General features: G+C 32.1%; 1 protein-coding gene across 3 annotated transcripts; it reads left to right on the top strand.

Moving 5' to 3' along the window:
• The first annotated feature begins 114 nt into the window (after positions 1 to 114).
• On the top strand, positions 115 to 14,295 carry LOC132544800 (mothers against decapentaplegic homolog 5-like). Of its 3 annotated transcripts, none has more exons than XM_060208448.1 (6): positions 115 to 262; positions 3,686 to 4,113; positions 6,463 to 6,627; positions 7,281 to 7,433; positions 8,419 to 8,640; positions 9,102 to 14,295. In XM_060208448.1, exons 2-6 carry the CDS (start codon positions 3,699 to 3,701, stop codon positions 9,500 to 9,502), a joined length of 1,356 nt encoding a protein of 451 aa, XP_060064431.1. In that variant the 5' UTR covers positions 115 to 262; positions 3,686 to 3,698; the 3' UTR covers positions 9,503 to 14,295. The 3 variants fall into 3 exon arrangements, with proteins under 3 accessions (XP_060064431.1, XP_060064430.1, XP_060064429.1); XM_060208447.1 differs by having other exon boundaries at positions 6,463 to 6,657; positions 7,281 to 7,418; XM_060208446.1 differs by having other exon boundaries at positions 6,463 to 6,657.
• The last annotated feature ends 54 nt before the right edge of the window (positions 14,296 to 14,349 follow it).

The raw sequence follows: 14,349 nt of genomic DNA, 5'->3' as shown, positions 1-14,349 counted from the left end.
TCAACAATTATGAAAATGTTACTTTGGAAACAACAGGAAGTATGTCTGGAAAATTTAGAGCGAATTAATTTACGCGATCTATTTCCGTAGTACGGTTCTTTCCGTCGTACTGTCGCCATCCTCAATAAAGAAGAAAACTGGAACAAGACTGGTACAAATTTTGATGGCAACCATTTTAATTTCATAATTACTCCGATAGGAATAATTAGACGGTTTACTGTGCCGACATATTGTGTCCTGGACCAATTCCAGCGATTTAGAGGTATATAGAATATCAATGAACATGATGCATTCGTTTGGCGATCAGATTCATTCTCGGCCATTTTGGTTTCATCTGGGAGTGTATATTTGTAAAACATGACTTCCGTTAAGCGTACTGATTACCCTTTGTGATTCTTTTTATAGATTTTCTGTTTTTCATTACATATTTTGTGCGGACTGTCTTTATGGTATTTTTGAAACCGTACGTGAAACCTCAATATTGCATGTGTCTCGTAGGCTAGACGAATGTCTGAGATGTATGTTTACATAATAAGGTAGTTAAATTTTATCAGTTTCATTGACTTCTTCCAGCATGAAATTAATTTATGTGCTCTAGTTGTATGTTGGCATATTTCGATACCAAAGATTTATGAAATAAAAATAATACAATTTGCCAAATACTTGGTGAACAGCATGGGTTCTGTGACATGATTTAATCCAATGTACAGAAATTTCTCGGAAATTAGCACAAGATTGACCAGTATGCTGGGTTGATTAGTATGCAAGAACGTCCTTGTGGTATGAATGTCAAGGGACCTGGTCACTGTGTCTTTGGATGTAATGCCATGTAAACAGCTTTGTTTTGGTAGCAGTATTAATTCATGTGCTCGGTACCTTATTTCAATTCAAGTCAGGGTGCTGTGGAGGGTTTTAATTTTCCCAGTTATTGCACTTCATAGTCAAAGTAATTCCTGTGTGTTCATGAATTTCTGTAGAGATCTTTATATATTCTTAAAGGAAGATTGAGCAAACAGTTCTGCCCATGATGAGTATTTACTATGTAGAAGCCCGTGTTCTTTATGTAACTGTACAATAGTCAGCGCTAGATTAAAATCAGCTGTAATAGTTTGCTTTCAAAGGGACACTTTACAAGGTTAAAACTGTGAAAAAGATATCTTCACCAGCTGAGGCTAGGAGTGAACTGTACTTCTGAATGTCTTCTTACCCGGTAATGATAACGATCGCAACAGAGGTTGATTTCATCTAAATGCACCTCTCCCTCGTATATCTAGCTTACTATTGAAATGATTAGTGACACCAAGTCCGTCCATACTGGTGCTCGAACAAGTAACCTCTCCCTTTCTAAGCAAACACTATATCAAAATGGCTTAAATATGTAGGTGTATATGTATACAATAGAATACCTTCAATTTTCATCAATATATAATCACCTGGCAAGGTTATTTCTTCCCTATTTATGTGTGTTTGGTATACAATATGTTGTTTTTTTTTTACCAACCAAGGGTCCTGTGCTGGGGGAGTGTTCAGTAAACAAGTGGGACTGCTACATCTAGTGACTTATAAGTATATCAATATTAAAGTATTACAGTAGTTTCAACATATTTGCATGTTATAAACAAACTGCTATTTTAATGAAGAGACCATCATGAAGTGTTAAACAAATATACTTAAAACTCAATTATGTATTAGGAGGGACTATTAAGACCCATAATTTTTGGCCCCTATTTTAGACAGAAATGATCGGTAAATATTTAACTCCTTTATAAAACTTATATATGTATCTTGTATATTGACCAGAAAGAGATGGTTGTGATATCATTTTAAAAGTTTGTTAAGATATTTGTGACATGTACACGTTCCCCAAAGGAAATTCTCTAAAGATGGCAAGTATGGGTTGAATTTGTTCTGTCCTGTTGGTTATAAAATAATATCATGGAGACATAATGCATTCTGGGAAGAGGCAGTCAAAGAAAAATGCAAGTAAACATGTTTTGCTAATGGATACTCCATACATGATTGCATGTAATCAGTGAGTAATTGACCCCCAAACAATGAAAACATCAGAAAAGTGTAATAAAGAAAAGAGCGATGTCAGAAAAAAGTAGAATAAAATACAAGTCAATTTAGAATACTGATGAAGAGATGAAGTACCAGGTATTTTGGATTTGAAAATTTTCAATTGATCTCTTTGTTAAAAACCTTTTGTAAGGTTCAATTTGTGCATTCTTGAATTTTAATTTTTTTATGCCAATGGCCAATAAGCAACATAATTTTAGACCTACAGGTTTAAGTCCAGAATTGATCTGGTGCTTTTTATTGTAGTGGGCTAAATTATACATATAACAAACCCATGCCACCATTGAAAGGGTTTTCTATATCTCATGGCGTTTTGATACATGTTATCAATAATTTGTGAAAGGATATTCAACCTGTGGAGAATTCAGAATGTTTTAGTTTCTGACTAGTCATATTGTTTATGTTGATTTAGCTTCTGACAATCCATATAGAATATTGTTAGTTTAGTGATAAAGTTTTCATACTTCAAAATTTGCATGTGTATCTCAGTAAATGTCAAATGTCATTGTTTGTTATGTACACTGAAGCAGGCAAAACGTGGGCAGATATCTGATATCCTGTATGTATGATAGCATTAAATCAAGTCAATTTTTAGAGATCATTTGTATGCAACTCAGTTGCATTCTAATGTATGCAGGTATAATTAGACCAGTCATGCATCTATAGACCGCTTATAAACTACTTCACCTTTATCCTGTTGGTATAGGGTACTTACAACGTGCTATGATTTCCATTGTGTTATATGAGACTGCCACATTAACAACAGATGGTGGTTTACTGCAGTGGAAAAAAAGTCTAAAGGATGTGATTCAGCAATATATGTACAAACAAGTCTCAAGTCCTGTGCTCATCAAATTTTGATTTTACTCATAGAATTACAGAAATTACTTTAATTCTATTTTGTAGGACCCATTTATTTTAACAATTAAGTTGAAAATAAATGGTTGATTGATCGTTGGTTATGTAGATACAAGATGTAACTGTTTATGTGGTCATGTATACATAAAGTCAATGTGCATGTTTTCATGTCATTGCTGTACTATAGGTTTACACATAATCAGTATTTACAGAATACTAGTGATGAGATTATGATTGGATATATAATCAATTATTTAATTGTTTAACCTTATCTCCTGTGATTATTGATTGACAAGATTGTAATTTTTCATAATCCATCATCAATACCTCAATATTTTCTTGTGTTTTGGCAAAAACAGAATTCATATTATACACAATAACGACACCAATGATATTCATTTATCTGTAAATTATATGTTAGTGAGTTGTTTTAAGTTCAAGTTTCAAAAAAGAAAATATTAAAAGAAAAAACTACCACAGAAAAAGAATTCACTTTCTGTGAATGTTGAACATGGAGGCAGCCATATTGGAATTGATTAGCTACATGGAGGAGCCTATCTGATTTTAATCAATTTCTAATCAGTTATGCTTTTTTTCCCCAATTCTTACCTCTTATCAGTACCAAGTGTTTCTCAGTGTTATAGTTGTAAATTGTGTCTTTCTTTGATGATAGAACTGAATACATGTATTAAAAGGATGTTTTGGATTTATCTGTGCTCTGTTATAACATTTGTAATATGTTTTTCAGATATAACCGAGGGATGAGTTCCCCAATTTCCAGCCTGAACAGTCTCTTTTCCTTCACAAGTCCAGCTGTCAAGCGCCTGCTTGGATGGAAACAGGGAGATGAGGAAGAAAAATGGGCAGAAAAGGCGGTAGACTCTCTTGTCAAAAAGCTGAAGAAGAAAAAGGGTGCACTTGAGGATCTAGAAAAAGCGTTAAGTAGTCCAGGACAACCAAGTAAATGTGTGACTATTCCCCGATCTCTGGATGGCCGGCTTCAAGTTTCACACAGGAAGGGACTTCCCCATGTCATATATTGCCGTGTGTGGCGATGGCCTGATCTACAAAGTCACCATGAACTTAAACCTCTTGAATGCTGTGAATACCCATTCAGTGCTAAACAGAAAGAAGTGTGCATAAATCCCTACCACTACAAACGTGTAGAAAGCCCAGGTAAAATAGTCTCACAGTTTCCTAATGTAGTAGATTAGTAGATATTTCAGCTCAAATCCAGTTTTCATGAATATTCCACAGGAAGTTCAAACCTTTGAAGATGTTAGATCTGACAAGAGTGTTTTATCTAAATGTTTGATCAAAAACCAATATTTGTATATATCTGTACAGGGATGGATTGTACAACTAGTTGACACAGAGAATTCGGTTCAGATCTCTAGTATCTGAAAATTTCTAGTGAATGTGTATTGTCTCATAGAAATAGACCTATTCAGAATAAAATTTATATTTTTCTTCCAAGTGAAGTTGCATATAATCCATGCAAGATTATATTTCAATTTCATTAAAGAATCTGAAATGTCATATAATTAGAAATGAGCATTCAATAAATAATTTGTTATAGTAGATAAACCTGAGACTTAATGTTTGAATTGCATGTGACAAGGTCATTTTTGCTTTTGATCAAAATCTTTAAGAAACATTTTGTTTTGTCACTAAGCAATTTATTTTTTGATATGTAAAAGCTACATCTTTGTCATTTTCTATCACACTTTGACATACAAAAGGTAAATCATTGTTAATTTCTATCACTTTGACATACAAAAGGTAAATCATTGTTATTTTCTATCACTTTGACATACAAAAGGTAAATCATTGTTAATTTCTATCACTTTGACATACAAAAGGTAAATCATTGTTATTTTCTATCACACTTTGACATACAAAAGGTAAATCATTGTTATTTTCTATCACTTTGACATACAAAAGGTAAATCATTGTTATTTTCTATCACACTTTGACATACAAAAGGTAAATCATTGTTATTTTCTATCACTTTGACATACAAAAGGTAAATCATTGTAAATCATTGTTAATTTCTATCACTTTGACATACAAAAGGTAAATCATTGTTATTTTCTATCACACTTTGACATACAAAAGGTAAATCATTGTTAATTTCTATCACACTTTGACATACAAAAGGTAAATCATTGTTAATTTCTATCACACTTTGACATACAAAAGGTAAATCATTGTTATTTTCTTCACACTTTGACATACAAAAGGTAAATCATTGTTAATTTCTATACACTTTGACATACAAAAGGTAAATCATTGTTATTTTCTATCACTTTGACATACAAAGGGTAAATCATTGTTAATTTCTATCACTTTGACATACAAAAGGTAAATCATTGTTATTTTCTATCACTTTGACATACAAAAGGTCATTGTCATTTTCTATCACACTTTGACATACAAAAGGTAAATCATTGTTATTTTCTATCACACTTTGACTACAAAAGGTAAATCATTTGACATACAAAAGGTAAATCTTGTGACATACAAAAGGTAAATCATTGTTAATTTCTATCACATTGTTATTTTCTTTACATACAAAAGGTAAATCATTGTTAATTTCTATCACACTTTGACATACAAAAGGTAAATCTTGTTATTTTCTATCACACTTTGACATACAAAAGGTAAATCATTGTTATTTTCTATCACATCACTTTGACATACAAAAGGTAAATCATTGTTATTTTCTATCACTTTGACATTAAATCATTGACATTTGACAAATTGTTATTTTCTATCACACTTTGACATACAAAAGGTAAATCATTGTTATTTTCTATTTTTGACATACAAAAGGTAAATCATTGTTAATTTCTATCACACTTTGACATACAAAAGGTAAATCATTGTTATTTTCTATCACACTTTGACATACAAAAGGTAAATCATTGTTATTTTCTATCACTTTGACATACAAAAGGTAAATCATTGTTAATTTCTATCACACTTTGACATACAAAAGGTAAATCATTGTTACACTTTTCTATTGTTATTTTCTACACTTTGACATACAAAAGGTAAATCATTGTTAATTTCTATCACACTTTGAATTTCTATCACACTTTGACATACAAAAGGTAAATCATTGTTATTTTCTATCACTTTGACATACAAAAGGTAAATCATTGTTAATTTCTATCACTTTGACATACAAAAGGTAAATCATTGTTATTTTCTATCACACTTTGACATACAAAAGGTAAATCATTGTTAATTTCTATCACACTTTGACATACAAAAGGTAAATCATTGTCATTTTCTATCACACTTTGACATACAAAAGGTAAATCATTGTTATTTTCTATCACACTTTGACATACAAAAGGTAAATCATTGTTAATTTCTATCACTTTGACATACAAAAGGTAAATAATTGATATTTTCTATCACACTTTGACATACAAAAGGTAAATCATTGTTAATTTCTATCACTTTGACATACAAAAGGTAAATCATTGTTATTTTCTATGAAACTTTTGATTGCAGTGCTTCCCCCAGTTCTAGTCCCCCGGTACAGCGAGTTCCCAGCTGGCTCTCCAACAATGCCACCGTTTCAGCAGGCCCCAGAACCAGCCATGCCACAGAATGTGAGCTTTGACCCGAATGGCTTCCACCAACCCTCACAAGGTCCACACTCGCCAGCCAGTTCAGGTGGGCCCAGCAGTCCTTACGGATTACCAGGTATTAGAGCTGAAACGAATGGTTTCATGGAGTTACTGTGTAAAGATATGGATTGTTTTACATAACAAAAAATTCAGTGTTATGTGTAACTAGAAAGATAAAGTGTACTGTAATGATTGATAAATGGCAGTGGATTTTATATTTTTTTTTTTTTAGTAAGTCAATAACCTCATAGTATGTTAATTGGTTATTTTTTTAACACTAGTATAACTTATGTTCTAACATAGTAAAAGGTACAACCCTTTCAGACTTTATCTCATTGAAGCCATGTAGCTGTCACCTGTTGTATGAGAATTATGGTTTATATTTCATTTATTTAGTCTTTTGCAATTACACTGTCAAATAAATTAGGTTAAAGAAGCCACTGATTATCAGATAAGTCCATGTTTATTATTAGCACTGTAAATGTACTTAGTTATTAATTATAGGCAATACCTGAGGTATCTGAAATTTGACTGTGAAAAGAGAGGAGGTTTTTACTTCAAACTTTCAGAACATTCGTTTCAGCTCTACCAGGTAAAAACAGTATAGTTTAAAAATGTATGAATTTTGAAAGAACCACTGCATTGAAGTTTTTGTGAAGTAGTAACAAAGTATCGAAAAAAAACTTGATTTTCTTGCAGCTGGTACACCTCCACCCGCATACCAACCTCATGACGATAACTCCCAGAACATGAACATGCAACATGCTAATCAGAGTAGGAACACTGTGAGAGGTCCACAACAACCAACTCCTATGGATACCATGCCGACTCCTACAGGTATCGGTACAAAATGTAAGGCACAAACTATGTGTGCACCACTCTCTTGAGAAAATTTCAGTCTGGTCAGGTTTAAGCTGCTGAGTTTGGTTCTAAACAAATTTTATAAAAAAAATCATAATAAATTTTGAAATGGTGATTTTAAGGAAAAGAAAGTCAAGTGATAGAGGAGATTACAGAAATGAAAATACAGGTAAATTGCTCTTAATAGATAAAGTTTATAATATTAAAACCTGAATGAACAGGTTAAGATACAAAAAAGTGCTTTAATTTCATTTATGTGCTGAGTCTGTTTTTTTTTATTTTTGCTTTTCTGTAAATTTATTTACCTGTTATTTGGGTTAAATATTGCTTCTTTACCTTAATTTTGCTTTATTTTTATACCCAATATGCAATAATAATGAGCTGAGGCTTGATTTTAAGATTGAAATTCATTCAAGATTTTGGGCCAAAAACATCTATTTGTGTAAGTAGAATAGATGGATCTAATTTATTTTGTATTCATTATGAATCTTTAAGCAGTGTTTTTGGTTTTTATTGAACAATATATTGCATGTTCTTTTATCAAATTATTTGATGTGTCTGCATAAAGTTTATTTAATTTCCATGTCACTCATTGTGTTTACTGGGGTCACAAGGCTTGTACTTCAAATTTGGAATACTAGCTTGCAGACAAATTTCAATGCTTACCTACCCAGAACTATATATCAGGGCTGTGTTAAAGAATGTAGTGCTTTTCAGTAATATTTGTGGCTGTCTTTAGTACAAATTTTCTAACTTGTCAGTAGGTATCTTGATCATTATCCTGACTACCAGTTTGTCAGTTTTCAGATTTAGAAACTTCTGGATAATTAGTAGTTTGTTACATTGAAAGTTTTATGAATAATTCAGTTGATTTATATATTGTTAAAATGCATTGTATTTTAAAAGACTGGAACAAATTTAATTTATGAAGGGAAACAGAAGTTTTCTGATGACTTTAGATGCTTTCTATTGACAGATCTACAACCAGTGACGTACCAGGAACCACAGTACTGGTGTTCCATAGTATACTATGAATTGAACAACCGCGTAGGAGAGGCTTTCCATGCCTCTCAGACCAGCATTGTTGTGGACGGTTTTACAGACCCCTCCAACAATGCAGACAGGTTCTGTCTTGGACTCCTGTCCAACGTCAACCGTAACTCTACCATAGAGAATACTCGCAGGCATATAAGTAAAGGTTAGAAAAGAAACTTTTAATTTCAATTAGAACACTTCATCATATTCTCCAAATTATAAACCAACTAACTATTGTAGACAACACTTGTGAATATTAGAAAGTACTTCAAAATATACTTGAATTCTTGAACTCTATACCAGAGAGCACTCTGAAATGTACACTAATCATGAAGATAATGATAAAAATTCTTCAAGGATGAACTTGGTGAGATGTTCAAATCCCTCACTAAATATATGCTTACAGATGTTTACAGGGAATCATCATTTGAAAATTCAAATCCAGATTAAGAAAAATTAGTGTGATAGAAATATGATTATTTTGCCGTGATACCATATGAACGTTACAGGCCAGTGGAACCTCTTAATCTCTCATTTGTATTTGTTTAATTTCAGAGGTAATGAGAAAGTATTCTCAATTGAGAGATTTCTTTTTTTGACGGTGATGTCTTTTTTATTTTCCAGGAGTTCATCTGTATTACGTAGGTGGTGAGGTATTTGCAGAATGTTTGAGTGACAGTAGTATATTTGTACAGAGCCGAAACTGTAATTATCATCATGGTTTTCACCCAACAACAGTGTGCAAGATACCTCCAGGTTGCAGCTTAAAGATATTCAACAACCAGGAGTTTGCATCTCTTTTGAGTCAGTCGGTCAACCATGGTTTTGAAGCAGTATATGAACTTACTAAAATGTGTACTATTCGCATGAGCTTTGTCAAGGGCTGGGGCGCAGAGTATCATCGCCAGGATGTAACAAGCACGCCATGTTGGATTGAAATTCATCTCAATGGACCACTTCAGTGGTTGGACAAAGTGTTGACCCAGATGGGCTCGCCCCACAATCCAATTTCTTCAGTGTCCTAAGTGCAGTATTGGCACATTATAGACCAAGGTCACACAGAAAAGAGAATAAAATCTCCAAGTGTAATCAACATAAACATCTCGTCAAGACTTCCTTTTGGATTGTGATCTGCATTTTGTGTAATTCACGGTAGATATAAGCGTGTGTAAATGACTGTGAATGGTTGCTCCAGCTATTGTTTTCCCCATTCATTATAAGAATATGTCCTACAGACTGATACTGTTGGCAGAAATAAAGTTCTTACATTAAATGCAAAGGATGCATACAGTTTTCTGTGGAGTAGTATCAATGGTTAGACCAGCATGTATTGATCTTCCAATAGGTATGACTTCTCCATGAAGTTTGCTGATCAGTGCTGAAGATATATAATATTTTCAGTAGTGATGTTAATGGGTTGTATTGTTCTTTTACTTCTCTTACTATATCAAATGTACTTAAACTAAGTAAGGTAGATATTGTCATTTGAAATGGGCAGGTATTTTTAAGATGCTTGTCATGATTGTTAAGTATAAATCAGACAGGTGTGTTCAGCAAATAAGAGGGTTTAATTTTCATTGATAATTACTATGTTTAATGGCATAGGTTGTTGAAATAAACATCAGTTTTCTGCTGTCTCAATCTGATATTCAGATGATTAAGTATTGGTGTGAAGAGTAGCACTACAGGTTGTTATTGTGCTTTGTTAGATACTTTCAAATTACATATATATTTTACAATTTACTTAATACAAATCTGATGATGTTAATTTTTGCACTTATTCAACTCCTGAATAAAGGATGTCATTTTCAGAGAATAATGAAATTTTGTAACACAGCAATAACTATGCCAACAGTGACAAGACTGAAGCTTATATTTCAGTAATCTTTAGGTAAGGTATCTATGTTTTTACCCTTATTGATTCAGATGAAAAGCAATAATTGATGTTTCCTTCCTAATTCTACATTTTCTAGGTTCCGTTTTCAAACACTCCAGATATGTATTGAATTGTGCTATGTTTAAAGATGTGTTTAGAACAGAAGAATGTAGTCATGCTCCCTGCGACACTGCAGAAGACATAATTTTGCTTAAATCCCCATTGTGAATTTCCATATTTGATATTTTTTATTCATTTATATTTTATACTATCAATGTTGTACCTGTGAAGGATTTCCACACAGACAAAAAAATCTGGAAAGTTTGTAGTCTATTCCCTGAGGAGATAGATGCAGAATTCATTACATTTTTGTGTTGGATATCTGGTATGTTTGACATACATTTTGTCTGAATCGCTTACTGTCTGAGACAGTGGAGAGTTTTAAAATAGATTCAATAGCTGAAAGAGTTCTCTGTCATGTCAGAACTGGTTGCAAACATTTGACTGTTTATGCAGGTCTTGCTCACATGATAATTCAGCAATATGATTTAAGAAACCTGTGGACATTAAATATTTCAATAATTACTGCTGGCTGACAGTTACTAAGTGCTAAAATTAGGTCTGTTTATTTAACATTCAACATGGATTTTTATTTTATGTTATATAGGAGGGAAAGTATTGTGTACATGACTTCATACTTTCTTGATGATAATCCCACCTGAAGATATACATACCTTGTTGATTCAAGTGTTAATCAAATATCAGTGAACCCAAACATGATCTGGTAAGATGGGTTCATGTAGTTCAGAAATATAAATTTGATACTGAGAATTTTATGTTTAACTATTACAGTGTTTTGAAGTGGTCTCATAAGTAAATATGAGTTTAAAATAACTGTCAAAGTATTGAAGCTATTTCATTACCCAATTATGTTCAGAAGAAATTTATCTGATGTTAACATAAAGTGTTTGATAATTCATTTATGTTGGGATTTTCTGCCATGAAAATAATGGATGTAAAATTTGTTGTCTACTGTTAACATAACTAAATATTTGTATATGCATATTTTCCAAATATCTTTCAAACTCGTATGCAGGCAGATTTGTTGCCAGTTAAGGAGTATCACAATATCTTTATATTTTTGGGCTTCCAGTAATATGTTTTGTGTGTTATGTGGGATGAAGGCCTCTGTATTTTGTGTCATACATGTTGTTAGGAAGGTCTACATAGGCTCAATATATAGGTAGTTATAACTTTAACATGCTTCATACTTCAAGAATCATTTGTGTAGTGATTGTCGTGCGTGTTATGGAACAAGGCTACTGGTATCTGTTTACTTGAGTTATCTCCCCTACTTAAGCTTTCACCGTACTAGAAGGAAAAAGCACAGCAAGTGAGGTCAAATATATATCTGGGCAACATTCCTGAAACCAGGACCTTGTTTGTCCAGATACATTCTTATTAAGAATCTCAAAACCTTTCCCCACCTACTGTTATATAACCAAGCAAGGTTACAGGAAATTAATGTAATAACATGTCAACAGATGGATAATTGATGTTAAGTTGTTCAAATTTCTGATAGGCTATCATAGAAAATGTTTGTAATCAGTTTGAATTATTTCAACACCTAGATAATGGCTTTCTCTTGCAATCCTCATTTCAGTAACTTCAACAATTACTGAAGTATGATATGGTAGTATTAACAGAGCCATTTCCTACACAGTGCCACTAGGATAACAGAGCTCAATATCCATGTTTGTATGAATATTATACTAAGTGTATAAAACTTGAAGTCTTGTGGTTTGTCATGTTAAATTCCAATATTTCTTTGGATGGTATTAGTGTCTTAGTGTCAGTGTTGTAGTATTATCACTGTTTACCAAATGTACAGTGTTGTCCTTTCAATAACAAAAATTGTTGGTAATTCATTTTTTGGTTCCATCCTTCTCTGTTAGCAACTGATGAAATTTATTAAGACTGATAGTTTCAAAATAACCCAAGATTTGAAACAATTTTTTAACCAGTTATCTTTTCCAGAACCTGCTTGATTATCACACTTTTACTTGCATAAACCTGTTTTCAATGTATTTATTTCTATATATTCTAAAATTTTGAAAGCAACGAGAAATAGTTCTTTCTGCTGAGACCGGCCTATTATGTAAGACATGAAAAAGTCTGTTTCATTATAATGAATTTAGAAGTTACTCTTTTTAATGATCTACTAGATGTTTATTGTTGTGTAAAGGAATGTCAACACCATGACATGGCCGAGACAATCACACATTGTAACTACAAACTGCTGTTGTCATTGATTATAGCTGTATGTTAAAGTGACTGTATCTTCTTGTGGAGTTTGTACTCATTTTGCATGTTGATAATTCATTTTCATCTCTCAAACACAAAAATTATGTTGTTTTTGTTTAAAACAGAAGAATTCATGCTATGAATTTCACAGCTTTTTTTTTCTCAAATCATTCTGACATAAAGAAAATCAAATGACACATATTCAGGACATAGCAACAAATCTAAAACTTATTTCACAAGACATCACCAGCGTTCTCAAGTACTGTATGTTTTCATTTCAAATCTTTTCATATTTGGTCAGAATGTTTTTGAACAAAGAATTGATATGATTCAAGTAGTTTTACCTGAAGTGCCAAGTCAGAGGTAGAACAGACACCCTTGAAGAAGCATTTCTGATGCTTCAGAATTTGTGTAAGTTTACATTTTGAGGTAGAACATGCCATTTTACTTAAACATAATATTATTATAATTGTGTTCATTCTATATTTAGTAACACTGATTGATATGACAGCGATCCCTTTGTTTGCATGCTTTATTCGCTCATTTTTGTTCAGCATTTAGTTCCATGTTTGAATGAGAGGATAAAGTCTTGTGAGGATAAAAAATACACCCTATGCTGATATGTTATTTTATTTTCCCTTGTTTTGTCCTACAAAAGAAGTATTGATAAATATAATTTTAGATAAAGATATCTTAATGTTGAATTGTTTTAATAGATTCTTTGTTACCAATATATTGTCTCTATTTTTGTTATGAATTTGAAATGCTTTAATATGGACCATGTTCAATGCAAATGTATATTATACATATACTAAGGATACACCAGAAGGAAATCCAGAAGAAACATAAAATACCTTATCAAAATTTTTCAAAAATCACAAAAATGGCTACCACAGGTTTTAAAAGTAGATCAAGCATAATATATACAGTGGACGTCTCAATGTTGATAGAAGTTGTAAGTACAATTATCAACAAATGGATAAGTGCTGGTTGTTTAGAATTACAATTATCTCATTTCTCTAAATTGCACAGCTGTATAAATTATATGGAAGAATTCTTTTTGGCAAAGTTAAAATTTGAGGATATATTTTTGTTTCCTCTCTTGTTTAAACATCCTGATTTATATGTTTAATCACAGATGTAGGTAGTTTCTTTTCCAAGTCAATTTTGATCATTTACAAAATAGTTTACATCCTTTTAAATCCATTGTGTAGGGAAGGAATGGATCATATAATATTCAACTTGCTAACAAAATTTTTTAATGGATTATCTGATGTAAGTTAATGAGGTATTTTGAACATGGTCCTTTGTTATGAACTGTAGAAATGGGTATACATTTCAAGTGATCTGACACGAGTGCTAAGACCATGAACTGTACAGAAGTTCAAACAGTGCTGGGCATTGTTTATTCCGAGTTTGAACATTGCTTGATTTATTTCAAATCAAAATAGGTATTTTTAAACAATTTAAATCCTGTTTTCCCCAGAACTCTTTACATAACATTGTTCTAAGGACAAAACAACAACTGTGTTATTGTGGATTTTGTACAGGTTGGCTAAGACAACATTTAGCTTAGATTTTTTTCTACACTATTGTATGATATTATTTCCATGTAATAATAAACTTATAACACATTTACTTGTTCTTAGTTTTTGCTTTTTAGAACATTACGTCAACCTTTAATTTCAAAAT

Source organism: Ylistrum balloti, unplaced genomic scaffold, assembly GCF_031769215.1.
Source record: "Ylistrum balloti isolate Yb309-2 unplaced genomic scaffold, AGI_CSIRO_Ybal_v1 Utg369808, whole genome shotgun sequence".
Lineage (NCBI taxonomy): Eukaryota > Metazoa > Mollusca > Bivalvia > Pectinida > Pectinidae > Ylistrum > Ylistrum balloti.
This window is presented reverse-complemented; position numbering and strand designations above follow the sequence as displayed.